The 27,334-nt window shown below is 44.6% G+C and overlaps 1 protein-coding gene across 1 annotated transcript in view; it reads left to right on the forward strand.

Moving 5' to 3' along the window:
* The window catches only part of JAM2 (junctional adhesion molecule 2), a 110,963-nt gene that overhangs the window by 71,679 nt on the left and 11,950 nt on the right, over positions 1-27,334 (forward strand). Inside the window, exons 5-7 of the mRNA XM_083171883.1 lie at positions 79-278; positions 5,931-6,030; positions 8,265-8,372. Coding sequence (XP_083028009.1) covers positions 79-278; positions 5,931-6,030; positions 8,265-8,372 — 408 coding nt within the window. The remainder of the gene's footprint in view (positions 1-78; positions 279-5,930; positions 6,031-8,264; positions 8,373-27,334) is intronic.

The raw sequence follows: 27,334 nt of genomic DNA on the forward strand, positions 1-27,334 counted from the left end.
ATTAGTTTTTAGATCCTTATTCTGACCCTGATTTGGGAAAATCTGTAAATTAATGTTTTTTTTTTTCTTTCGACACAGTGGCCCCAAGCATCCCGGTGTGCGACATTCCGAACTCCGCCATGAGCGGCAGCGCAGTTGAGCTGAAATGTTGGGAGAAGCAAGGAAATCCAGCTTCAATGTACCAGTGGTTTAAGGATGGCGTTCCCTTGGATAGCCACAGCCAAAATGCCAAAGCTATCAATTTGACATATAAAGTGGATACAGCCACAGGCACTCTGGTGTGTACATCTTCCTCCTCATGTATCCTAAGCAGTATTCAGTAATAGCATCTATTCCAGCATAAAATTAATAGGCCCACCCCTCCTTACTACTGATTCGGCATACAAAATGGCTCCCGGTGTGCCTGAGACTGTGGGGAAAAGATGGATGATCTATTGAAGATAGGATGTTTCCCATAGCAACCAATAAGATTCAATATATGATCTCTTACAACAGCGATAGGGAAGCTGTGGCCCTCCAGCTGATGTTGGACTACAATCCCAGCATGCCTTGCTATAGTTTTGCTATTTGGCCATGCTAAAACAGTTGCAAGGTATGCTGGGATGTATAGTTCAATAACAGCTGCAGTGGCAAAGATTCCCCATTCCTTTTCTAGAAAGTGCTAAATAAACAAGAGGTAGAATTGTATTAATTGCTATGGGCAACATCCAGTCTTTAATAAAAACCATCTTAATAAATTTCCCCCTTCAACCGGTCAATTTAGAGGTTGCATTCTAAGTACTGGAGTAACCAACAAATGTTGGCTCCATTTTGTACCTCATGAAGTGTCACTGGACCCTAATGAACGAATTGTTTCCATTATTTTGCATATTCCCTCAGGCTACAAAATGGCCGCCTCATTTCGGACTAGGTGGTGGGTGCACTGTAAATGACTCCTATGGCATGTGACCCCCATTAGTGTGGCCCTTTTCAAGCTCAATTTAAAGTATCAGAGAATCTAACAGTTTATTTTTGTCTCTCTGATCTAAACTTGGTAAGTTGGGTGAGACATAACATAAGCAGCAACTGGTAAGAACTCATTTAAAGGCTTACTAAAAGGGGACATATCATGAGCCGGTCACATAACTGCAGTTGTGATCGGCTACTCCAGAAATGCCAGTATATAGCTCTATAGATATTCAGCGCTGGTGGAAATCTAGGTGGGCGTCTGCCAATCAGGTGCTTAGTTAAGGACAGTGCTGAGTTTAGTCTGCACTTTGTATATGCCCTTGGGAAGATGTGCTAAGACTTGGATCGGGACATTTTCTAAGATGGGACTTCTATTTCATATGGAATGTTGCTATGGGTAACCATGGGGGAAATTTACTAAGAGGAGTTGTTGCTATGGGCAACCAATTACATACTATCTATTATCTTCTAGAACAGGCATGTCTAAACTGTGGCCCTCCAGCTGTTGTGAAACTACACATCCCAGCATGCCTTGCCATAGTTTTAGCATTCCCTAATAGAAAAACTATGGCAAGGCATGATGGGACTTGTAGTTTCACAACAGCTGGAGGGCCACATATTCTGATTGGTTGCCCATAGCAACAACCCGTGTGAAATAGAACTCCCATCTTAATAAATTCCACCCCAGAGAGTGATAAAGTGGAGAGAAATAAAATTCCAACCAGTGTGCCCCTAACTGCCATTTTAAGCATCACCTGTAACCTGACAGGAGCTGACTGGCATTTTATTTATGTCTTCACTTAATTACTCTACAAGGCTTAGTACATTACCCCACGTGTATTCAGAGCCTGACACTGGACAATGCAGAAACAGAATTCTCTCACCTCTGGGCAGGCCGTCAGAAACTGCCCATAAGTCAGATGCTTCACTTCTAGTAAGTTTTATTTTTGTCTGTGCCTGATGCAACATCCTATGAAAGTAATCAGGAGGGCAGGAGGTCAGCAGGCAGTCGTCTGGTAGCGGAATAACAGCCCTGTTGATGTAGTAAGGTGGAAGTGAAACCATAACTTTCCTGTTTGAATCTGACATATAAACAAACTAGAATTATTTTGCACAACAGAGGAGGAGGTGGTGTACTGGGACAGGTGCCTTTGTTGCAACATGTAAGTCTATGATTTACAGCCAAGTGTACACATGGGGTCTGCAGGAAGCAAAATGGGGTCTGCAGGAAGCAAAATGCTAAAGTCAAAAGTTGACATGCTGACCTACAGGTGTGTCGTAATCAGTGGAGTCTACAGAGGAGACACAGTTCAAAATTCAAATCGGGGAACCGCACCAACTGCCAGTGAGTGAGTTTGGAATGACAGGTGGTGGCAGGTGCTGTCCCTCCCCAATTTGAATTTTGAACTGCACTGCAACCCCTACCGCTGAGCCTCCCCTGGTCCTCATACATCTTTGCTGCAGTCACACCAAACAGCCTCTCCTGGCATCAGAACCTTCTAGAGAGTAAAGGGACGCAGAAGGAGACTGTGCTGGTTAATGTGATATATGACACCTGTATATCTGTGTGTGACTGAGTCTCTGAGGGCGGGATGCTGGTATAATCGCGGCGAATGTGCATAATTACCGCAAGGTGGCCGTCACTACTTCGCCGAGTTTCCGCTCTTCTCATCTCCATATGCTGTAAGAATGCAGTTACCGCAATCTGTTTGCGGTAACTGACCCCTGCGCGATCTCCGTCGTTTTGTGTCTAGTGCGCATGCGCCCGCTGTGTGCATAGCGGACATGCGCACTGGGCACCTTCCTGGACGCTGAGTTACACAAAATGGATTAAAAGGTCTTGCCAATAGGTCATGATAACCTACACAATACAATACAGTATTGTATCAGAGGCACATGGTTAATGATTACGCTACTGTTTATAGGAGTTGTCATGTCCAAATGCAAGGAATTATTGGCTGCAATTTACATATACAATAAAAGGTTCAAATTAAACTATAAAAAAAATGTTAAAAATAAATAAATAACATGGCAGGGAATTAAATCATCTTCATCAATTACTCCCGTCCCCCTTGTCTTATTATGGATCCACCAAATATATCTGGCTGTCAAAACACACCCCTGGGATTTGTGCCTGTGAAACACAAGGCAGCAGCTGTTTGGCAACATAACTGAGGTCTAACAGCAATTGCAGGAATATTCTTATTTTACCAGATTCTAAAGACTTCTCCAGCAATGTACAACATTGCATCTCATGAACAAATAAATACAATGAGATGGCTTCACGGGTACAGGTTAGAAAATTGCCTCACACCTCAGGAGGCAAATCTATTAAAAAAAAAAACACCTCAGAACACACATAAAACCGCAAAAAATTACAATAAAACAAAATTTGGGGTGGATTAATAACTCCCCCATCCCTGTGTGCATCCAGCTGAGCACAAGCTTCCATCCCACCGCAGTAAACACCCATGTCACTCACATTCCGCTTGGTAAAAGTGGCGAGGTGTAACACAGTTAAGAAAAGAGCGTCGGATAATATAGCATACGGTGCGCGTGCCACTCCAGTACAAGTGTATGAGGAGAGCAGCGCGCACCGATACCAGCGGGAATGCGGAAGTGCTGAGAGAAGCACAGATCGCCCGCATCATATAGCATACCAGGAGATGACAGCGGCGGCTAAAAGGTCCCGGCATCGCAGCGGTAAGACATATAGAATCCCGCCCTGAATCTCTACATGAAGTGTTTGAATGTAGCAGCCACAGTTTTTCTCCAATACAAATTCTGCTCTGCTTTGTTAATACGCCATGCAGTGCAAGATACCTGTTGCCAGTGAACCGTCTTTTGTTGCTGAAAATGAGTCTTATTCACAGTGCAACTAGGTCGCACATGGTGACTGTGCTGATTAATGTGATATGAGACTGTATACTGTGTGCGACTGAGTCTGTATACGGAGCAGAACAACACATTTATTGGAAAAAAGGATGCGGCTGACTCATTGTAGCACGTTGTGTACAGATACAGAGACTCAGTCGCATGTTTCACATGGGTTGTTGCTATGGGCAACCAATTACATACTATCTATTATCTTCTAGAACAGGCATGTCCAAACTGTGGCCCTCCAGCTGTTGTGAAACTACACATCCCAGCATGCCTTGCCATAGTTTTAGCATTCCCTAATAGAAAAAACTATGGCAAGGCATGATGGGACTTGTAGTTTCACAACAGCTGGAGGGCCACATATTCTGATTGGTTGCCCATAGCAACAACCCGTGTGAAATAGAACTCCCATCTTAATAAATTCCACCCCAGAGAGTGATAAAGTGGAGAGAAATAAAATTCCAACCAGTGTGCCCCTAACTGCCATTTTAAGCATTACCTGTAACCTGACAGGAGCTGACTGGCATTTTATTTATGTCTCCACTTAATTACTCTACAAGGCATAAGGCCAGATGTATCAAGCTTCAAAAAGTGATCAAATGGAGAGTGATAAACAACCAGCCAATCAGCTCCTACCTGTCATTTTTCAAACCCAGTCTGTAACATGGCAGGTAGGAGCTGATTGGCTGGCTGTTTATCACTCTCCATTTATCACTTTTTGAAGCTTGATACATCTGACCCTTAGTACATTACCCCACGTGTATTCAGAGCCTGACACTGGACAATGCAAAAACAGAATTCTCTCACCTCTGGGCAGGCCGTCACAAACTGCCCATAAGTCAGATGCTTCACTTCTAGTAAGTTTTATTTTTGTCTGTGCCTGATGCAACATCCTATGAAAGTAATCAGGAGGGCAGGAGGTCAGCAGGCAGTCGTCTGGTAGCGGAATAACAGCCCTGTTGATGTAGTAAGGTGGAAGTGAAACCATAACTTTCCTGTTTTAATCTGACATATAAACAAACTAGAATTATTTTGCACAACAGAGGAGGAGGTGGTGTACTGGGACAGGTGCCTTTGTTGCAACATGTAAGTCTATGATATACAGCCAAGTGTACACATGGGGTCTGCAGGAAGCAAAATGGGGTCTGCAGGAAGCAAAATGCTAAAGTCAAAAGTTGACATGCTGACCTACAGGTGTGTCGTAATCTGTGGAGTCTACAGAGGAGACACAGTTCAAAATTCAAATCGGGGAACCGCACCAACTGCCAGTGAGTGAGTTTGGAATGACAGGTGGTGGCAGGTGCTGTCCCTCCCCAATTTGAATTTTGAACTGCACTGCAACCCCTACCGCTGAGCCTCCCCTGGTCCTCATACATCTTTGCTGCAGTCACACCAAACAGCCTCTCCTGGCATCAGAACCTTCTAAAGAGTAAAGGGACGCAGAAGGAGACTGTGCTGGTTAATGTGATATATGACACCTGTATATCTGTGTGTGACTGAGTCTCTGAATCTCTACATGAAGGTTTGAATGTAGCAGCCACAGTTTTTCTCCAATACAAATTCTGCTCTGCTTTGTTAATACGCCATGCAGTGCAAGATACCTGTTGCCAGTGAACCGTCTTTTGTTGCTGAAAATGAGTCTTATTCACAGTGCAACTAGGTCGCACATGGTGACTGTGCTGATTAATGTGATATGAGACTGTATACTGTGTGCGACTGAGTCTGTATACGGAGCAGAACAACACATTTATTGGAAAAAAGGATGCAGCTGCCTCATTGTAGCACTTTGTGTACAGATACAGAGACTCAGTCGCACACAGATATACAAGTCATATATCATATTAATTAGCACAGTCTCCTTGGGCATTCTAGCCACATTGTGTTGCAACTAAGAAGCATTTTTTGGCAAACAATAAGTCTGATGCCTGAATATTCTCACACGACCTGGCGTGCCAAGAGGTGCTGTTTGGTGTGCCTGCAGCAAAGGATGTATGAGGACATATCTGTATACTGTTCCCCCGGGTCCTAGGTCGCCATTCCCCAAAGTTATTTTGCACCAGAGAGTGAGTTATGTAACTAACAATACTTATTTCTTCAACCAGCATTTCAGCACAGTCACAAAACGGGATACTGGAGAGTATTACTGTGAGGCCATTAACAGTATCGGCAAGCAGCGGTGTATAGCCAAGAGAATGCAAGTCGGTGAGTAGCCTCGGCCTGCGGAATGAAATATTAGCACGTCTACAGGAAGCTTACAGTGTGTATCAGGGTTTCAGGGGATGCATGAAACCTATGAGAGAGATGGAGATTTTATCTACAGTTATTGGGCACCAAGGGATTCGTCACGCTGGTGAAGCTACACATACATATTCCAGTCTAGCCCACAACATGCATTCCTGCCAGTGATCTGTCACACGTCAATTCTGATCAAGGGGGATATATGTATCAAACTTTCCAAAGAGGACAGGTGGAGAAGCCGATAACAACTGACCAGCTTGTAGCTACCATTTTATAGAATGTTCTAGAGCAGGGGTCCTCAAACTATTTTGCTCTGGGACTCCATCATACAATAAAAATAATTACGGGACCCCAGCAAGTCACTGCAGAAGGTCATCACATCACATGTGTAGTCAGCAGACAGCACATACATGGCAGCATTGTGAAGGCACAAAATGATGGGAGGAGTCTAACATAACAGACAATTCAACAGATCTTTCAGACTTCTTGAATCACTGAATGAGATTAGAAAAGTCATCAGCCTGATGGTCAGCAACCTGGAGTCGCGACCCCATGCTGAGAAGGTCGGGACCCACTTTGGGGTCAGGACCCACAGTTTGAGAACCGCTGTTCTAGAGAAATGATAGCTAGAGCCCGGTTCGCTTCCATGGGCAACTTACCCACTCTTAGCGGTAGATGTATGAAGCAGTGATAAGGGAGAAGTGAGCCACAGGAGACATGGCCCATGGCAACCAATCAGCTGCTCTGTATAATTTGATATTATCTAAATTATGAATGTTACTTCAGTGCTGATTGGTTGCCATGGGCCACTCCTCCTCCCTTATCATTGCTTCAAACATCTACCCCTTTGTCTTTATAAGGTTTAATACATCACTAGTTTTTGTTGATTACATTGAGAGGTGGCTGGGATGCATATGACTCTGAACTGCACGCAATTGTCATGGACGGCACAAAAAGTAGCAAGACCCATCTCAGTGGTGGCTCGAGTCGTGGGCAATTGGGAACCAGGCCCTAAATTTACTATACTTTTTGAAACCAGCAAAATCACCATACATCTCACAATCAGAGGAATTAGGGACTTTGCATTGTCACATATAGAAAAGGGTCAATTTGAAAAATGCTCATGGATGGAAATCACCAAAAAGAATCAGCTGCTTATACATCAAAACCAGTGAGGTGAGGTAGATGTAATCATTCATTTCAATGGACAATGTGAAATTAAAACAAATCATGAAACCCCCACTATTTGCTGCGTCTTGTGTAACTGCAGACCACACCGGAACAGTTCTGCAATGGTATTTCATTGTTTTTTCCTTTAGTGCCATTGTTTTCAGTGGGGATGGAGTTCAGTGCTCAGCCAGTCACAAGCTGCCAGAGTGTAAACATTGCTTGTGATTGGCTGACCCCCAATCCATTCTAAAGGATTTTTTTGTGCCAGTTGAATAAATGTATATATTTTTTTTTTAAGATTTGAGAGTTGAAAAATTAATGAACCATTTATTATGTTGATGTTGGGTGATTTTACCATCAATAGATCTCCCACAAGCTAGTAAAAATACTTACATTTAATGTTAAGACAAATGGTGCACTTTAATTTAATGACTAATTACCAGCCTGTCTAAATGACGGTGCTGCTGGGAGCTGGGGCTCTGTCAAGCTGAGGTGTGTAGGTGTAGACGGGTGGTGGTGGGTTTGTCCTAACGGAGCTCCACCTAGGTCCCAGTGTCCGCCGGTGCATCCTAGAGGCGAGGAACAGTGTTAGCAGTGTAAGGCCCCCAAACATTGAGCCAATTTGGTCCGATTTTGGACTATTGCAACCAATTGGGCCGTTAAATCGTACCAAAACGGCTGTCCCGGCGGGTCCGATGTATGGACACCTTTTCTCATTTATACATTTAGCATCAAGAAAGTGTAGTCTGAAACAGTAATTTACCATTTTTTCTCAATGGAATAGAATGTAACCAAAAAATAACAAACATACTATTAATCCTCGTTCCTTCTGACCCACGGCTAACCTCAGATTTCTGTGGGGATTTTTTTCATGCCGTTAGTGGAGGTTTTAAGACTGTGCAAAAATATCTGTTTCAAGGGAATAACTAGTAGCACTTATTTAATATTTACTGTACAGACATCTAAGTAGATGCATTCGCCTGTTAAACCTAGTTATATGTGTAACCTTTTTCTCTGCTGTTGCATAGATGACTTGAACTTGGCTGCAATCATATCGGCGGTGGTGATTGTCAGTCTGCTGATCACGTTGTGTAGCTGTGGGATTTGTTATGCACAGAGAAAAGGCTACTTCTCAAGTAAGTGTCCTACTTTCATACCATCATCTTACCCCCTTTAGTACCCTATTACCTCTGTTCTTTTCTCTTGTCCCTCTGGTGTGTCTGTTAAATGGCTGTTTTGCATTCATGAGTTGAGATTGAGATTCGCCAGCTCACTAATTACCATAAAACATAACTTGGTATGCAATGCAATATAGTACTAAAAGCACAGAGTTCATCCCACCATGTATGGGCACCTTTAGGAACTACTTGATCTAGGTACCACATTGTTTGATCACCAAGGTAACCGTTTCCTCACTACATTTATCTCTACATATTTAATTGGTTCGGCGTCTACGGGTATTTTTTTGTCTTTTAAATAAGTATCTTAATTCCCTCCTCAGCCTTTGTTATAGCAAAGCAGGGCCGCTGAGCTCTGAATGCGACCTGGGTACAAGGGGCGTGGTCAAGTCTGAGAGCTGTGGCCAGACTCCCTTCCGAAACAAAATTAAAAAATGTTATGCACTTCCCTGTGATAAGGCACTGTGAGCCACAAGAGAGGGCATTCGTCCTTGCCGGGCCCTTCTAACAAGCCTGTAATCAGTACCCCCCCCAGCACGCAGACAAACTGGATGAATTTGTGGCCAACGGCTGTTAATTTGCATCACCCACAAATTATTCCTCTTCCCCCTGTGTCACCGTAATAATCAGTTTTGAGCTTATTGTGTAAGTAAAAGGATTCTGTTATGATATAGAAGGAGCAGTCAAACTTATGTTCCAAAGTTAAATTTAGTTGTGTATAGCATTACACTGGGAATGCGGTGTGGCCAGCTGTATTAATAGTATTGGAAAATAAAATATATTTAGGACTATTTCCTTGCGTCCCACATTGTAATGATTCAGGGTTGGGCCGGGGATCATTATAATGATCAGACTGAGAACTATCATTGTGTTTTTATAGCAGTGGCGAAAAAAAAAAACTGTTAAGGAAAAATATATATTCTATTTTTGTTTGTCTTTTTCACGTAATTTTTTATTACCGATGTCAGTGGAATCTGTTAATCTATTCAGAAAAAAACTTACTTCTGTACTTATCTGCATTTTTTACCAGGGCACCTGATATTTTATTGGTACCTCCAAATAAACATGGGATTATATTTCTCGGTCAAAATAAAGTAATTATTTGTAGATACTAATTTATACGATATTATGAGCATCTTATTTCTATGAAGCATCATTTATTTAATACCAGTTATTTATATACAGTAAGGCTCAGATATTCCGCAGCACTTTACAGAGAATAGTTGAACATTCTCATCAGTCCCTGCCTCAGAATCTATATTCTATTATATATTTATAATCTAAATGATATTATAATTTTTTTGTTGTGAGTAAATTACCCTAGCAGTATATTTTTTGGACTGTTGGAAGAAACCGGAGTACCTGGAGGAAACCCACGCAGGCACAGGGAGAATATACAAAGGGGGTTATTCTTATTCATTCGGTCCTCCGTGCATTCACAAGGAGGATCAATGTTGCGCACATGCGCAGGCGCGTTTCTGCGAATATTCTGCTCGCAGGGTGCACGCACCCTACAAGGCGAGCGGAGGATGGAGAAGGGCGGGATGCGCCGGGAAGCCCACTACCATATGGGAACGCCCAGCGCCTCATGGTAATGAGGCGGCGACGGGGGTGTGGGGGGCTAGTAGCTGACATCACCGGATGTCAGCTGCAAGCCCATATCCATCCCAGCTTACACGCATATGGAAGTGACTTGAAAGTCCAGACATTCGTAGGGTGGGATTTTGGTGGATTTGCGAATCAACCAGAATGAACCCCAAACTCCACACACTTAGGGCCATGGTGCGAATCAAACCCATGGCCTCAGTGCCGTGAGACAGTAATGCTAACCATTACACCATCCAGGCATATGCCAAATTAAAGTTATTAGTCCGTAGATGTGCAGATCTAAATGGGTGTTGGAATTGGTTGCCTTGTTTTGGAGTTATGTGCCAAAACATCCGCTGGCCAATCACAATGCATCACCATTGAGCTCTTTAAAAATATGACAGTTGGTCAACTCTGCCGGTGCACCTGCCAGACATCCTGGACCGTGTAACCTGCTGGGTTGTCTGAAAACTGTGACAATTATGTGTAGCCACCCACTAATCAGGGGATACTATTGGGTATCGACTCCCAAGGGGGTGGAAAGGGGTAAAATGTTTCGGTCTTGTACTGAGAAAAGGCTACCTGATACAATTACATGGTACAGTGATCATTAAAAAAACAAAGTTATAATAAGTCAATAGTCCACATTTTAGACCTGTAGGGTTTGTTATTATTCATATTGTGCTTAGATAACATCTGCAGTATATCTAACAGATAATCCAGCAGCCCGCTGTCTGTGCAGGGGGTGGGGCAGATATGCCTGCTCGCCACTCTATCAGGCTGACGTCAGCATGTTTGAATTGTTCCCAGTGATAAACTGTTTGTTATTCTACTAGTGAGCTAGGCCAGCTGTTCTGTGTCGGGGAGAGAGCCCTATAGCACTGATGTAGATCAGAATGACAAGTGTCACTGATGCATACACACAGAACCGTATCTGCAGATTTATCTCTCTGCTCCTTTAGTTTGAGTTGCACACATTTTAAAATATGTGGAACCTGTAATCCGGCATACATATAAATCTATCGCTGCCACCATCATCATCCTCTTCTCTGCAAACGGCATTACACTTGAAGGGGCTCCCGATGATATAAACACCATATATAAGATAATATAAAATCACATACACATATAAAGCCCCATACACCTTAACATACAACCTAACGAGAAAATAACAGATATCGCTCAGAAGGGCCCTTCTGTCCGATATCTTTTTTTTTAAAAAGTCTTGTGTGTACACTTTGTATATTAACGATGCAAGCTCCCGCACATCGTACCAACCCCCTTTGTCTACTGAACATGAGGGTGGACTTTGGTTATGTAGCCAACGACCCGCATGTACAGCAGGGCCCAGTGATGTCACTGAATGATATTGTTGACCGTTGTGTACATTCAGTTTAGTTTGACTTGCGACACTGCCAATATAGTTAAATATAGTCTAAGGGTCGGAACTGAGTTTTATTTGCGAGTCCCAGGATGTCAGCCGCCTGCCCCCGGCACACATCGTCCCGCCCATGGGAACCCGTCCCGCCCATCGTGTACCCATGGGAACGCCTAGCATATTCATAAGGATGCCCATAAAACGCTGGGCGACCCCCGCCGCCGTCTGCCAGCGGCCCGCCACGATCCTTGCGAACGGCTTGGCGACTATGGAAGTCGCCGAAGCCGTACGCAAAGGGGAGCTGCACGTGCGCATAATATACCATGCACATGCACAGAACCCCAAACATTGGAACGCGGCTGGATTCGCCCCATTCCCAATTATTTAGAGTGAAGACCTTTATCTCTATACATTATCCCTCTGCAATGTTTGTTACATTTCCCCCTATTACATCCATTTAATTAAACAATTAACCTTAAATAATAGTTTTTAACCTCATGTTGCTATTTATCATGTTCCACTTTCATAGAACAGATCCTTTACTTTATTTAAACTTCACAATTCCACTGGTTGTAATCCCATATTTCTCTGCCCATGTTTCAGTTGGGATTTAAATCCCTAAATTCATGAATGGTATAAAAAGTATTTTGAAGCGGAGCTGGGACTTCTGTCCTCAATTCCCAATCTTGTAAGAAAAAACAAGAACATGGTGGTAAAACTATCCCCCAACCTACTAATATACATTCCTATTGGGCCATTTCATGTTACAGATGTTGAACCATGTTAGGGGTTATTCCGTCCCAGGCCACGACAGCTGTGACCCTGGCCCGTTTTCGTCTCGTTTCGACCGCTTATCGCCAGACGGGATTTAATATTCTGCCGGGCGATCAGCAAAAAAGGGAGCGTGTCCGCGTAAACGGTCGTGGATTGTCCAGATTCGTCCGTTATCGCGACAATTCATGGCCGTTATCGTTAAAACGAGCCCGACACCTTTTAAAGTTGGGCCTGTTCTGTCGATTTGCCTCTTCAATGCTGTTGGGCAAGACAGCATTGAATAGGCGCCCGTGGCTATTTCCCACCGTCATAAATAGCGGCGGGGATTGAATACCCCACTACTGTAGTCACACTTAGGGCACGATTCAGACCTGATCGCTACTGGGCGATTTAGCAGAGCCCTGTAATTAGCTGCTGCCCAGACAGAGATAAATCCCAGCCAGTGCAAGTCTGCGAATGGCTTGCAAAAATCTTTCCAATAGGTGGCCAGCCGCAAATCCAATCGCAACTCACTCCCCATCTAATGATTTTTCCCATTCTGAGCTGACTTAGACTTGCGGCATCCAGGTCCAAGAGCTGTCCATCTGTGTTTGCGTGCGGACGCGCAGCGTTTTCCCCATATGCATGCCACTGCTCGTCTCCACGCCGGGGACCATATGAACTAGAATCAGGCCCTAAGTGCTCATTTTTGTTGCTGTTTGGCCTCGCACATGTGCGCTATGATTTCTACGCTTGTGCGGTTGTTCAATAGCACAGCAGCGATCAGGACTGAATTAGGCCCTTAGTTGTGAGTGTGTTTACTAACTCCAGGCATTTTTTTGTTATTTTTCCCCCCCTGAAAATTGGCCTTATTTGCATCGCTATGCAAATAAGATGCACAAACAGACACTGCTGATTAAAATGATGCGAAAGCTACAGCTTCAGCTGCACAGAGAAAATAGGCATGCCGCATATTTCTTTAATCAGCAACATCTGCTTGTGCATACTATTTGCAATGCAAATAAGATGCAACTAATTATGCACGGAGGCTAGATGAGGAAGTACACATCTGTACCTACACAAGCGCCAAGGTGCACAGCTACACATAAAAGCAGTATGTTCCCTGCGGCCTGCCCAGCCATCCCCTATCTATGGTTTTGTTGTAGAGGTCATTATCGCATATTTAAAGCCCCAGATAGACCACATGTAAAGTATAGATTACTATAATTGCTGCTGAGAGATGAGAGACTTCATAAGTAGGGAGACATAGCTAATGTCAAGGCCAAATGTATATAGGAGGAACAAGCTTTATGTGAGGACAGACAGTGAGCAGCTGACAAATTAGAATTAGGACTCCATCGGGTACCTCTGTGCCCCTTACACGCTTTCCTATGGCTAAGAATGGCCTGCTGTCAGATGTGCAAATGTCTATTGAACTCAACTTCCCTGACAGTTTTTTTAATTCAATAATTTTTATTGAGATTTTTCATATAACAATACTACAGCACCCCTTATACATAGAGGGGCAATTAGAGCAACAACATAAACTTGCAAGGTGGACATGAAGAGATACAGTATGAGTAAATGGTCTTGTGATCATCAGCAGGATATATATAATGCAAGAATGCAGAATAATTCCAGAGAGCAATCATGGTATTACATTCCCCGAAGGCGCCATTCAGGGATGACCAAGCATGTACATAAAAAACGGATAATATAATATTCATTACGGATCGGAGTATTCAACAACCTCCCACTTAGTAGGGGACTCTTGCTATATTGTTCAATGTCCAAATAGACTTAAGAGTACCTATTATATGCCCAATTACCCAAAATTATAAATAAAATAATGCCCAAAACAAACCTACCCTAAAACCCCCCACCCTGTATAACCTACCTCCAACTTAGGTATACATGCCCCCCCCCCCCCCCCCCCCCCCAGTAGCCATGTACATCTAGGATATGAAGCGTTTGGAAATATATTGTATTATCAAATAAGAATCAGCACAAACATACTAAACATAGTGTATACTTAAGGATAAAGCAGTATATATCACAAAGAACATAATGGTAAGGGAAATAAAGTAGTAAGAACCGAGAGGTATGAGAAAACATTTCAAGCCAACATGTATTATATGAGTCTAGTCAGGCCAGCTCTCCAGTCCCAGGAGTGATCCACATGTAGCATATATAAGAAGTTCAGGCACCCACGTACCCAATGAGGCAGGACCGGAACATTTGCAAAGTATTGTCCAGGATCTCAAAACTTCCCTGACAGTTAGTTGGCAGATACTTTCTATATAATTAAGAATATTATTATTATTATTTTTATCATTATTAATAAACTTTCGCTATACAGTGCCACATGAGGTCAACAGCACCTTACAGGGAATGTTATTGGAACACAGTGCATACACAATAAGAAAATAGCACAAAAGATGTACACGTCACACCAATGCAGAATAATGGGCACTAGCCATATAAACATTGCAGCATATGCCAGGGCCTGGCATAGGTGCAAATGATGCCTTTGCAAAAGGGACAAGAACTTTGTAGGCGGCACTTGCATGTGGCTTGTACAGTGCAGCCAGTATCAATATAGCAGAGCTGCCGTTCCAGGTAGACACCCTGTGGCGAGCTGTGGGCGGAGCTGTCTGCCCCACCCCCTAGGAGTCATGGGTTAAGGGGGCGAGACCAGCACAGGACCCACTGCCGCCCTGTTATATAGCTGGTATATGCTGTCAAAATACCTCCAAATGCAGCAATGGCTGAGCCCAATTCAATCTCGCTGTTGGTAATGAGCAGCACATGATGGTATAGGTCAGGGAAGTAAAGCACTAAAGGGAAGAGGGCCCTGCTTGTCAAAGCTTACAATTTATTCTCACGGTGTTCTTGTAATTATGTAGGTTCTTAACTTGGTACTGACCAGTGGCGGCTCCAGAGGGGCTGCAGTACATTTCAAAATTCAAAGAGCAGAGACGCACCCACTGCCAGTAAGTCAGTTTGGAATGGCAGTTGTTGTTTCTTCCCTAAGTGAATTTTGAACTGTGCGGCATCCCCCCTCCTGGAGCCTCCCCTGGTGCTGACATCATTTTGCTCCATCCTCTTATTAAGCTCTAAAGAGCATAAAGAACACCTAGCATCTCAGATTAGTGTGGCAGCCATATTGGCTCCAGGCTGCACTTCATCTGCTGACATCACTATATTAAAATAAAAAAGCCATACAGAGCATTGAGTAGATGTTCTCCTAAATAACATGCCCATTCAGACCCATTCATTCGGGTCCAAATTCGTCCCCTTCCCCGATGTTCGGGGTCTGCGCATGTGCAAGCGTGATTATGCTCATGCGCAAACCCCAGGAGTGAACGGCTTTGACGAGTTCCACACTCGCCAAAGAGAGGGAGGTCCGGGGTGGGCAGGGGGGCAACAGCAAGGGGAACGGCCAGCATTTTATGAGCGTTCCCATAAAAAGCTGGGTTTTCCCCTGGGAACGCAGGTGTGTCATTGCCTGGGTGGGGAGGGGGCGGATGACGTCACATGATGTCAGCACACGCCCCCTTTTCGCCCATCTCCATCCATGATAAAAGTAAGTATAGACTAATTTTAACAACGAACAAAGAGTCATTCGATACTCAGCGACCATCGAATGATTTTCCGCGGTCGCATGCGAGGGGGTGTGTTCTTGTACTCTAGCGAGGGGATTCAGGGGGGTTGCGGGTGTTCGGCGCTTACCTGTTCGCTAGGCTGCGAGTATACACAGCCTAGCAAACAGGTCTGAATTAGGCCCCAAGTATGATGTGAAACTAATAAAGAACAATAGACCGACTTGTGGTTCCCCGGCTGTAATTGAATGTCAGCTCCCAATAATGACACCCTTGGCAGCCACGATTGCCGACGTAAGTCCGACGCAGGCTATTAATAAGCTTTACATTTTTTTTTTTTTTTTTTTTTTTTTTAAACTTTCTTTATTGCATAAGCTTTACATTTTATAAAAGGCCACCAGGCAGCGCATGCAACCTGCAGCCAGGGAGTTCTGTATTGTACACAGCAAACAATACGCTGCACGCAGCAGAAGGACAGGAGTAAATGGCCCATTCAGTGTTATTTTTGAAAGCGTTAAATCCAAAACAAAACAAGTGAACGCCCTCATAAGCGCTCATGATGCCAAGCCACGGACAAAGACAGGAAAACGGGCAGCAGTCAATGAGCACTACTGATAGCGCAGGGGGTACGGGGCAGGAAATGACGGCTCTGCAGTCCCCACATGTTGCTCGTTCTGTGTTTGTCAGTGATATATTCTGTTAGCGCTCAGAGCAGAAATACTCTGTGTTCTATAGGAGAAAGGAGGACGAGTCTGCACTGGATCTCTCACATGCTGACAGCCGGAGAATAATGGTTCCAGTTAAATGTCTGCAGAGGAATTATATTGTGTAGTCCCTTTACTGTTCGGCCTGTTCTGCTTCACCGGGTCATCTAACGTTCTCCTGCGGTGCAGTCTGCGGGTATACGTACTGGCGTTACCAGTATATAGCTAGGAAAGCACCAGTGATACATCATGGCCATCATTTATCACAGCTTGGAGAGATGATAAAATGGAAAGACAACCCATAAAATTACGAAATCTGATTGGTTGACAGGTGTATTAACCCCTTCACTGGTAATCCCGAGAATTTTCCGGGCTATGCCTTAATGCCCATGCCGGCAAGCCCGGAAAATTCTCGGGATTGCCAGTGATTAGCGCCGGGCAGTGCTGCTGAGTTCATAGCTCAGGGTCGGGCAGCGGCTGATCGATGGTTCAGCAGCGCTGCCCGGACCCGGGGAAACAGCGATGTTTTTTTTTTTAGGGAGCGCTCCACAGAAAAAACTCACCCAGTGGGGAGCGCTCCCTAAAAAAAAAAACACCACTGAATGGGTTAAGCTTAAAAAAGTGGTAAAGTGGAGTGGAGAGTGATAAACAACCAGCCAAACAGCCCCTTACTGTCATTTTCAAACTCTGAGTGTAAGGGGCAAATTTACGAAACCTTCTAAAAGTTTAAAGAGGTGATGTTGCCCATAGCAACCAGATAGAAAGAATCTGATTGGTTGCTATGGGCAATATAATTTTTTCATTTTTAGAAGCTTTACCCCTAAGTGCCTTACTTTTTCGATAGAAAATAGTGCAGTAGATGAATGTTTATTGAAGTATTGAACTGTATGGTTCTTGTAGTGTTGCTAAGCTGTTAATAAAGCTTTCTTTTTTTGAAAAGAGCATTTAATGGGGGAAAGTAGAACTATTGATGGCACACATTGTAACAAGCAGCTTGCAAAACTTACTGTACGATGAAAACCTTTTCCTTAACCTCAGCAGGCCTGCACAATGTCCTGCACTATCTGTTACTAACAATAACAAGCCGAACGTAGACTGCTGGGTTCCCTCAGAAAACAGGCTGCAGCTGCTATTTCTGTATCTAGCATAAGATCTGCCTCATTCACCTAAAGATCTCGGGGCGATATATGAGCCCCCCCATCACATTCTCTTCCACTAATAATCCCCACCACATGCGCACCTCACACTGTAAACATCTTGGTTTACAGATATTTGATGTGATTAAGGAGACAATGGGGCTGATAGTGTATGGGGAGACTGAAGTACACACCCACATGGCACTGGCCACACCCCCTCGGCTTCTCACAATAGGCCCTTGATCATTTTACGGCCCAGGCCCATGTGGGCCATCATACAGCTGTGTTATATGTTACTCATAACCTCCAACACCTATAGAGCACATTCGGAAAGGAGGTGTGGTCATGGGTAAAGGTGGCGTGGCCATGACCCTTTCCTATACTTTCAATGGACAGTTGGAGACCCAGAAACACGGTACCAGGGCCGTTTCTAGAGGCGGACAAGCCGTGCAGCAGCCCGGGGCGCCGCACGGCTTGTCCGCCTCTGAAACAGCCAGGGCGCCCGGCAGTCTAACCCCCCCGCCCGCAGCCGCAGCCGCTGCCGCTGTCTCCCCGGCCGCCCGACTCCACGCTGGAGAGGGGAGGGGAACGCATCGTGCGTTTCTCCGTCCCCTCGCCCACGTCACTGGGCTGCCGCTGTCAGCCAATAGGAGCTCGGGCGCGGGATAGGAGAGAAGCACGATGCGCTCCCCTCCCCTCTCCAAGTAAGTTTGTTACTGGGGGCATATGTTTGTGACACTGGGGGGCATATATCTGTGGCACTGGGGGGCATATATCTGTGGCACTGGGGGCATATATCTGTGGCACTGGGGGCATATATCTGTGGCACTGGGGGCATATGTTTGTGACACTGGGGGGCATATATCTGTGGCACTGGGGGGCATATATCTGTGGCACTGTGGGCATATATCTGTGGCACTGGGGGCATATGTTTGTGACACTGGGGGGCATATATCTGTGGCACTGGGGGCATATATCTGTGGCACTGGGGGCATATATCTGTGGCACTGGGGGCATATATCTGTGGCACTGGGGGCATATGTTTGTGACACTGGGGGGCATATATCTGTGGCACTGGGGGGCATATATCTGTGGCACTGGGGGCATATATCTGTGGCACTGGGGGCATATATCTGTGGCACTGGGGGCATATATCTGTGGCACTGTGGGGCATATGTGTGGCACTGTGGGGCATAATTGTGGCACTGTGGGGGCATATATTTGTGGCACTGGGGGCATATGTGTGGCACTGTGGGGGCATATATTTGTGGGACTGTGGGGGCATATATTTGTGTCACTGTGGGGGCATATATTTGTGTCACTGTGGGGGCATATGTGTGGCACTGTGGGGGCATATATGTGGCACTGTGGGGTATATATTTGTGGCGCTGTGGGGGCATATCTGGCACTGTGGGGGCATATTAGTAAACAGCATCGGTTGTGCGGCAGCGGCACATGGGGCATAATGTGTAATGGGCATTACGATGTGGGGAGTATTGTGTAATTGCCATCACAGTGTGTGGTCTAATGGGCATCTTGGTGTGCGGTGTAATGTGTAATTGTCATCACGGTGTGCGGCGTAATATGTAATCGTCATCACAGTGTACGGCGTAATGTGTAATTGGCATCACAGATAAATAGTGTATAATGATTTAAGTAGCCTGTCATTGTGAGGCGTACTAGGTCATTGTGTGGCCTTCAGCCAGCCAACTTAAGTGCGGGAGGACAATAACAATTCCTGCAGCAACCAATGTCTGGTCTTGCAGGTTGCAAAAGTGTGATATAAGGTAATTGTTTTCCTGCTAGACCACGCCTTACATTAAGCCACACCCCTTTTAATATCAAGCCACACCCCCTATTTCGGCGCGCGCCTTCGGCGCGCGAAATTACTATAATACCATGCTATGTATTGGGGGGGGGGGGCGCATTTTTATTTCTTCGCCCTGGGAGCTAAATTGTCTAGAAACGGCCCTGCACGGTACAAAGCTCTTTTTTGCCGGTACAACCCTTAAAAAAATGGTACTGTGCCACAGGTACCCCATTTCTACCCAAATAAACCATAAGGTAAATTACAGTGTTTAGTTTTACTTATTCTTACTGCAGTCCTGTTACAATTCATTACTTCCCCTCCTGCAGCTTAATCCAGATTCTACATATTTGGGACAGTGTCCTCATACGATCTCATACATGCAAAACATAAATATCCCTCCCTGTGTTGGCTCAGAAACAGTAGCAGCACAATGATGTTACTTACTGCAGTAGCTATACTGGATGTTCTTATACAGAATCATTCATATTGCACAACAGATCGCGCTTGGGGCATTCCTACAACGAGCACCTGTATCATTGTAAACTGTAAACTGTGACCCACGCTTCACATGACACTAACTATCCAATTCATAAAATAAATTGTGGCTTCCCGTATTTGTCCTTTGTGTTGTTACGCAATGAGCCTTGGATCAGGTTCCTTCAGATGAGATCCAAGTTCTCCTTATCCTTGTCCTGGCAAATGCACTTTCCAAGAGGAAATCTGTTATCTTAGTACAATGTTCCCTCTTCTGGATGCAACAATAAACAAACAGCACAAGGAACTAAACAAACCCCTACACACATGTCTTACATCATATCCGCACTCACAGAAAATTCTGCAGAAACAACATACAGTAGGTGCTCTGGAGCAAATACACACTGCAATATATTATAACTAATGTGGGACATACATCTAAGGGGCAAATCCCCGATTCCGTTTCGTTCATCGATCCATTGGTCTGGGATTTCTTGGGAGGAATGTCAAAATCCAGCTTGTTAAAACTCCTTGACTTGTTGATAACATTTTGGGGTTGGAATTGACGAATTGAGATTGTCCAACATGTTGGATTTAGCTGATCACCCGACCCTGGCATCGTACAAATTGCCCCAATACTTTTTTTTTACTGGAGCTTCATACAACATACACCACTGTGAGCTGTTGATATTAGATGCTTGGATTGGCTACATGTTCAATTAAACCTCCCACATGAACCTGCAGCCCCCAGATTGACACCATGTATGGGATTGATAAATCTCCCCCCTAGGTCTCCTAAACCTATATTAACTCTTTGAGTACCAAGATCTCTGTGAGAGATGTGCAAAAAAATCAGCTAAAAATGCCAGGGTCGTTCACATTTGTTATATAAATTCAAATAAAAAATGTTGTGTAAAAAAAAGATTATATTTCCTATATAAGGTAAACATTACAGGTCATTATGGTGAATACAAATGTTTGCCTGGTCAATTTCCACACCTATTTTCACAAATGCACTTGGCACGGAAAGGGGTATATTCAGCGGTTTTTGGTGAGCTGTTACAGCGCGCGGGTCAGTATTCAACTGACCGGCCTGCACTTGCTGGGTTTTCGGGTGGAAACGGCAAGTGTGGCCCTCAAAATGGCGAAGCTCATGGCTAAATGCAGCGGGCTCACTGCATAAGAGGCAAACCTTGCCGTTCAGGGAAATCAGAGGGGAGTCAGAGGACGGCGAGGAGTCCCCCGGAATTTGAATAGGGTAAATACCGCCCCAAAGGGTTAAAGGCAGACATAGCAGGTATAGCCAAGACGAGACTTGTCAGTCACCACCATACATTATAGGGTCAAGACTGAAAGCCATAGCAGCCAGGCAGGTATTGATGCAACCCTAAACAGGACACAGGCACTTAAAGGTTTATTTACTGAGATGGGAGTTGCTATGGGCAACCAATCAGAATCTACTTACAGTATCTATTTAGCACCTTCTATAAGATAAAAGATATAGGGCCAGATGCACTATGTTAATGGTGATTAAAATATAACCAGAGTGACAATAAGTGAAAAGCGTTGATTACGTAATAAGTCCGCAACCAACGTACCCTTTATACCTAGCTACGTGTGAACAAAGCGTAGCGCAGCGTAGCGTACCTTTTATTGTATTATGTATACCAAGAACCAATACCTTAATCAGAGATTCCTTCGCAGTACTTTGTCTCTAATCTGCGAATATACCTTATCGGACTGTGTCCGCAATATACCTTATCGCTATTATGCGAATAAACAGACAACGACCATTGTATAGAAATATGGAGATAAGAGCTCCGTAAAAAGGTTGTATTTGAGTCCCTAATGGACAAAAGGGGGTTACAGAAATAAGAATAAACAGGTATAACAAGTAATACAATATACTAACAATGAACGCTAAACAGACTCTGCTAAGGGGAAAGAATACAGATACAAGACACAACCAGCCAACTATACAATAAGTATAAATACCGTTAATGCAACCGTTACCGTTCTCATCAAATATGCGAAGTGTAGTCCGGTCAGAGCTCACTATCGTTCAGGGATGAACTATAGTCCGGTGGTCAGGTCAGGGAAAGGTAGATGTGCCGAAGAGACTTTGGCTGCTCTGGGTCGCCTATCTTATAGGGTCAGAAAGGGGAGGTCAAAGGCCATTCTCATTGGTCAGAGATCATATGTCCGGTCCACTGTGATTGGAGGTTAGACGCTGTACCTGGTCTGACCAGGTGCAGGGGAGTGAACTTTAAGAGTCCTTTGTTTGGTGGTTTCGGCGTCAGCAGGGATGAGAACTGGTTTCATCTAGTTTCCTTTGTTAACTACTTTCAACAGAAACTGTCTCTGAGTTATGGATTATGTCCATAACTATCGGGCAGTGTACATTGTGAAATATTCGCAATGACCGGAATACTTCGCATAATGAGCTGAACGGAACGGTACTAAACATGATACAGACAGATGTATGCGGGGCTAACTAAGCTATGTGTGGCGTTCTAAACCTTTAACTACATTTTACTTAGTGTCAGTATGTATTTATGAATTTATGTGTGATAGTATGGCTACTCTTCTGGTCCACTTTGTCACGCATACTCGGGTATGGAAACTTTATTTGCGCAACTCTGCGAACCAAAATGGCGGCCATACTATCCTAAAATGGCGTGTGTGTAACTCGACTTCCATAGTCCACCCTTTAACAGTAATTATAAAACTGTTACAATACAAAACATTTCACACGACAATACAGAAATTCATAATCCTAACAGAGAAATTGGGATACATGAATAAAACATATAAGGGGAGTAAACCATCTGCTCTCGGCCGATCCAGGATCATGGATAAACGATGGGCCGCATTTATCGAACAACCTACTCAGGGTCACGAAGGATAATGTACAATTTTGGGATAAAAATAAAAACAGGGGTGGTTACAACATATACACGTTCACAAATATGGTTTCTTTAAAGGGAGGTGGTTTCGATTTTAGGGTCATATACCAAACCCTGGTCTTCCTCTGTATCTCTCGTTCTTACACTCATGATTTCGGTACGTTTTGTCTTTCCCCGGGTCACCACCTTTATACATTTGAACAATAGCACAAAGACTATGATGGCACCACCGATACAGAGAAGGAGTTTTCCTATGCTAGCTATGATCCCTTGCGCCCATTCTCCTAAACCAGAGAACCAGTGCATTGGATTCAACCAGGAGGTCCATTCACTAACTTTGTTACCTATTTCTGCCAGGCTGATATTATGTTCCCTTCTAAATTCCCATTTAAGCTGAAGAATCTCATCCATCCGATGATCGATGATTTCTTCTGGGTCTTCAGTATTGTTGGTGATATATGTACAACACTTCACCCCAAACTGTGTAGAGAGGGTGACACAATATCCTCCTGTCATAGCTGTCAGATAGTTCAGCACCATCCGATGTTGGACTAGCTCTCTTTTATATGCTTGCAACTCCTTCCCAGTGTATCTAAAGGTGTCATCATAAATCTCTGTGATGTTATCTACCAAGCTGGCTAATGCTTGTATATATTTAAAATTTATGACTCCTCTGGCGGTATGGGTGATATCTAAAGCAATGAGGAGTTGGATACCGAACGACTCGTGTATCATTTCGGAAGCTAGGGGTTCTTTCCTGATGGTTAAATCCCTTTTATGGATTTGGTCATAATGGGTATGAGTGTAAGGAGGAGAAATACCTCTGTGTATGTTCATCATCTCATCATGTGTGAGGGTCATCACTTCAGGTAACACTCTGCCTAGATAACAAATACCAACGTAGTTCATGGAGAGCCATTTGTACGCCCTCCTACCACAAATATAATAAACATCGTCAGGGAGAAAATAGGGGACAGAGTATTTCATGATCTTGTCACACATTATCCATAAGAACATCCCCGTCCCCTGTTCCCTGACTTGTTCCTCACAGATCTCTGGCTGTAGGGTTACATTACAGTAGCCGGCTGATACTCTGCCGGCCATCATTTTACTTCTCTTCACCGTGTAGACATATTTATAGTGTCTCCCACTGGTTCGGATTTTTAACAACAATTCTTTATCAATAGGCTCTCCATCTGGACGCTGGGAGTAAGTTATTGTCTGGTTATGCCATGTCACTTCCCAAGTACCAATCGCTCTGGAACTTGAGAAGTTCATACATACCAGGGATTTATCCACTTGGTATGGGTGTAATCTAAGACTAGGGGACCTGGTATACAGGTATCTCTTATCCAATGGCCTCCCCTTATTTAATACGCTTATCTCTGAAATATTAAGCAGGTATGGGACTAGGCCTACACTACTCCTTTTATGTAGCACTTGTGAACACACCCAGCATTCTGTTTGGTTTAAAACCTTACCCACTAGTGAGTGGTAATCACTCAAGGGATGTCGGCCGGTAGTTGCCTTACTTGTCGACTGACATCGCTGGATGCATTCTTCTTCCATTTTAGGTTGACAATATCTACAGACACAGTACTCACCAGACAATAACTCATCACATAGCCCTTGAACTACGTTTCCCTCATACCTTTTACCTTCTCCTGTCATGGGCAAAGTGTCAAGCTGGTTTAGGGATTCTACCTCACCCATATCTGGGTCCATTATTACACTGTCAGAACTCCGCTCCGATCGCTCTAGGATGTGGCAGCCACCGAGTATCTTTGGGTGAATAAAAGAACACAGAAAGAAAACAAAGACATATATGCATAGCTGTGAACCTTTTGCTTGGAGTCCTTCCATCATCTCTACCAGGGGACTTTTATTTTGCTCTGCTCTTAGACCTTTGTTCGCTCAGGTTGCTCGACCTTGGCTGCTTCTCAGTGTTCCCGAAACAATGCTTCTAGCGACACTTCTTCTCTCTCGCTCTCTGCACACTGGGACTCTGGGTTACTGGCTTTCTTGCAGTGGGACGAATGTATCCAAGTCTCTCTCTCTGCGACTTTAATTGATGTAGTGCTGGTCAACAAAACTTGGTACGGTCCTTCCCAACGGTCTATCAAACAACCTGAGCGTAAAAAATTTCGGATCATAACAAAGTCTCCTGGTTTAAGATTATGACAATTCTCTGTAGGCATATCAGGGTTCAGTAATTTCAGCTGCTTTTGTTGCTCCCTTAGCTGTTTGTTTAGCTTTAGGAGATACTGTACAGTTAGCTCATTGTTACATTTGAGATCATCCTGTGGGTCTATCATGATGTGTGGCTGCCGACCAAACAATATCTCGAAGGGGGACAAGTTGAGCGGAGTCCTGGGAGTGGTCCTAATGCTATACAACACAATAGGCAGTGCCTCTGGCCATAACAACCCTGTTTCAGCCATCACTTTACCCAATTTGTTCTTAATAGTACCATTCATTCTCTCAACTTTGGCGCTCGCCTGGGGACGATATGGAGTATGAAGTTTACTATTAATCCCCAGGAGTTTACACATGATTTGGAAGACCTCTCCTGTGAAGTGAGTGCCTCTGTCACTCTCAATGACCTTTGGGATACCATACCTACAGACAAACTCCTGACATATTTTCTTTGCTGTAAAGGTAGCAGTGTTGGAGGCAGCGGGGAAAGCCTCCACCCAACTGGAAAACATGTCAACACAAACTAATACATATTTCAAATTTCTACAGGGTGGTAACTGTATGAAGTCGATTTGTATTACCTGGAAAGGGCCTTCTGTAGGAGGGATGTGGGATGGCTCTGTTGGGATGGCTTTTCCAACGTTCTTCCTCAAACAGGTGAGGCATGACATTGCCACTCTACCTGCTTGAGAAGCGAACCCTGGTGCACACCAGTAGGCCTTTACCAGCTTGCACATACCTTCCTTCCCAAGATGTGTCAGCCCATGGGCCGCCTCGGCTAGACTAGGAAGGTATGCTCTGGGGGCCACTGGTTTCCCGTGTCCATCTCTCCAAAGTCCGGTAGACTCTTGGCCACATCCCTTCGACTTCCATACTGCTCTTTCCTGTGGGGAACACAAATTCTGCATGTCTATCAGTTTGGATGTGGATACTATGTTCAGTGTACAAAGGTTGGTAGGATGGGTGAAAATATTTACAGGGCATGCGGCCCTTTTCGCTGCCTCATCAGCGCGGCTGTTACCAAGTGACACCGGGTCCTTCTCTGATGTGTGAGCTTTGCACTTGATAACAGCCACTCTGTCTGGAAGCTGAATAGCTCCCAGAAGTCTCCTAATATATGTCGCATGCGCCACTGGTGTGCCAGCCGCCGTCATGAAATTTCGGAGGCGCCATAGGGCTCCAAAATCATGGACTACTCCGAAAGCATATCTGGAGTCGGTATATATGTTGACTGATTTTCCTTGGGCCAGTTCACATGCTCTGGTCAGTGCCACCAGTTCCGCTACTTGTGCTGAGTGAGGTGGTCCCAAGGGTTCAGCTTCCACAATACCTTCTCCATCTACTACTGCGTAACCTGTGCACAGCTCTCCCGTGTCCGTCTGTCTATGACAGCTACCATCTGTGAATAAGGTTATGTCTACCTCACTTAATGGGCTGTCGCTTATGTCAGGACGTGCTGTGAAGGTCTGATTCAGGTAGGACATGCAATCATGTTTGTCCTCACTCTCACTAAACTCTGCTTTACCATATTCAGCAACATTCCCATCACCCTCCACCCTTTGTGCCTTGGAAGGCACATGAGGAAGGAATGTGGCTGGGTTTAGTGTGTTGCATCTTTTGATGGTAATATTTACTGGGGCCATCAGCGCCAGTTCCCACTTAGTGAACCGTGCTGAGGACACATGACGTGTTTGGGCAGAATTTAGGAGGGCAGAGACAGCATGGGGAGCATGAACAGTTAAATCGTGTCCCAACACTACGTCCTCACTCTTACTTACTAGTTGTGCTATTGCAGCCACACTTCGTAAGCAAGTTGGGAGTGAGCGTGCTACTGTGTCCAGCTGGCCACTGTAGTACGCTATTGGTCGGTTGGCATCACCATGTTTTTGTACAAGCACTCCTGCCGCACACCCACCTGATTCAGTTCCGTACAGTTCAAAGGGTTTCCCATAATCTGGCATTCCCAGTGCTGGGGCCTTGGTTAGGCTCACCTTTAGTTCCTCGAAAGCCAGTTCAGATTCCTCAGTATGAGAGACCCGATCAGGCTTAGTTGAGGAAACCATCTCTTGCAGTGGTAATGCCAGAATAGAGAATCCTGGGATCCAATTGCGACAGTATCCACACATGCCTAGGAACGTACGGATCTGATGCTGGGTCTGTGGCAGTACCATGTTCTGAATCGCTTGGATTCTGTCGTCGGTGAGGTGTCTCAGCCCTTGGGTGAGGCAGTGTCCCAGATACTTAACCCTGGTCTGGCATAATTGCAGCTTATCCTTTGATACTTTATGTCCCGTCTCTGAGAGATGCATCAGTAGCTGTCTAGTGTCATCCACTGATGACTCCAGTGACCCAGAACACAACAACAAGTCATCGA

The sequence above is a fragment of the Crinia signifera genome, chromosome 2, assembly GCF_055691185.1.
Source record: "Crinia signifera chromosome 2, ASM5569118v1, whole genome shotgun sequence".
NCBI lineage: Eukaryota > Metazoa > Chordata > Amphibia > Anura > Myobatrachidae > Crinia > Crinia signifera.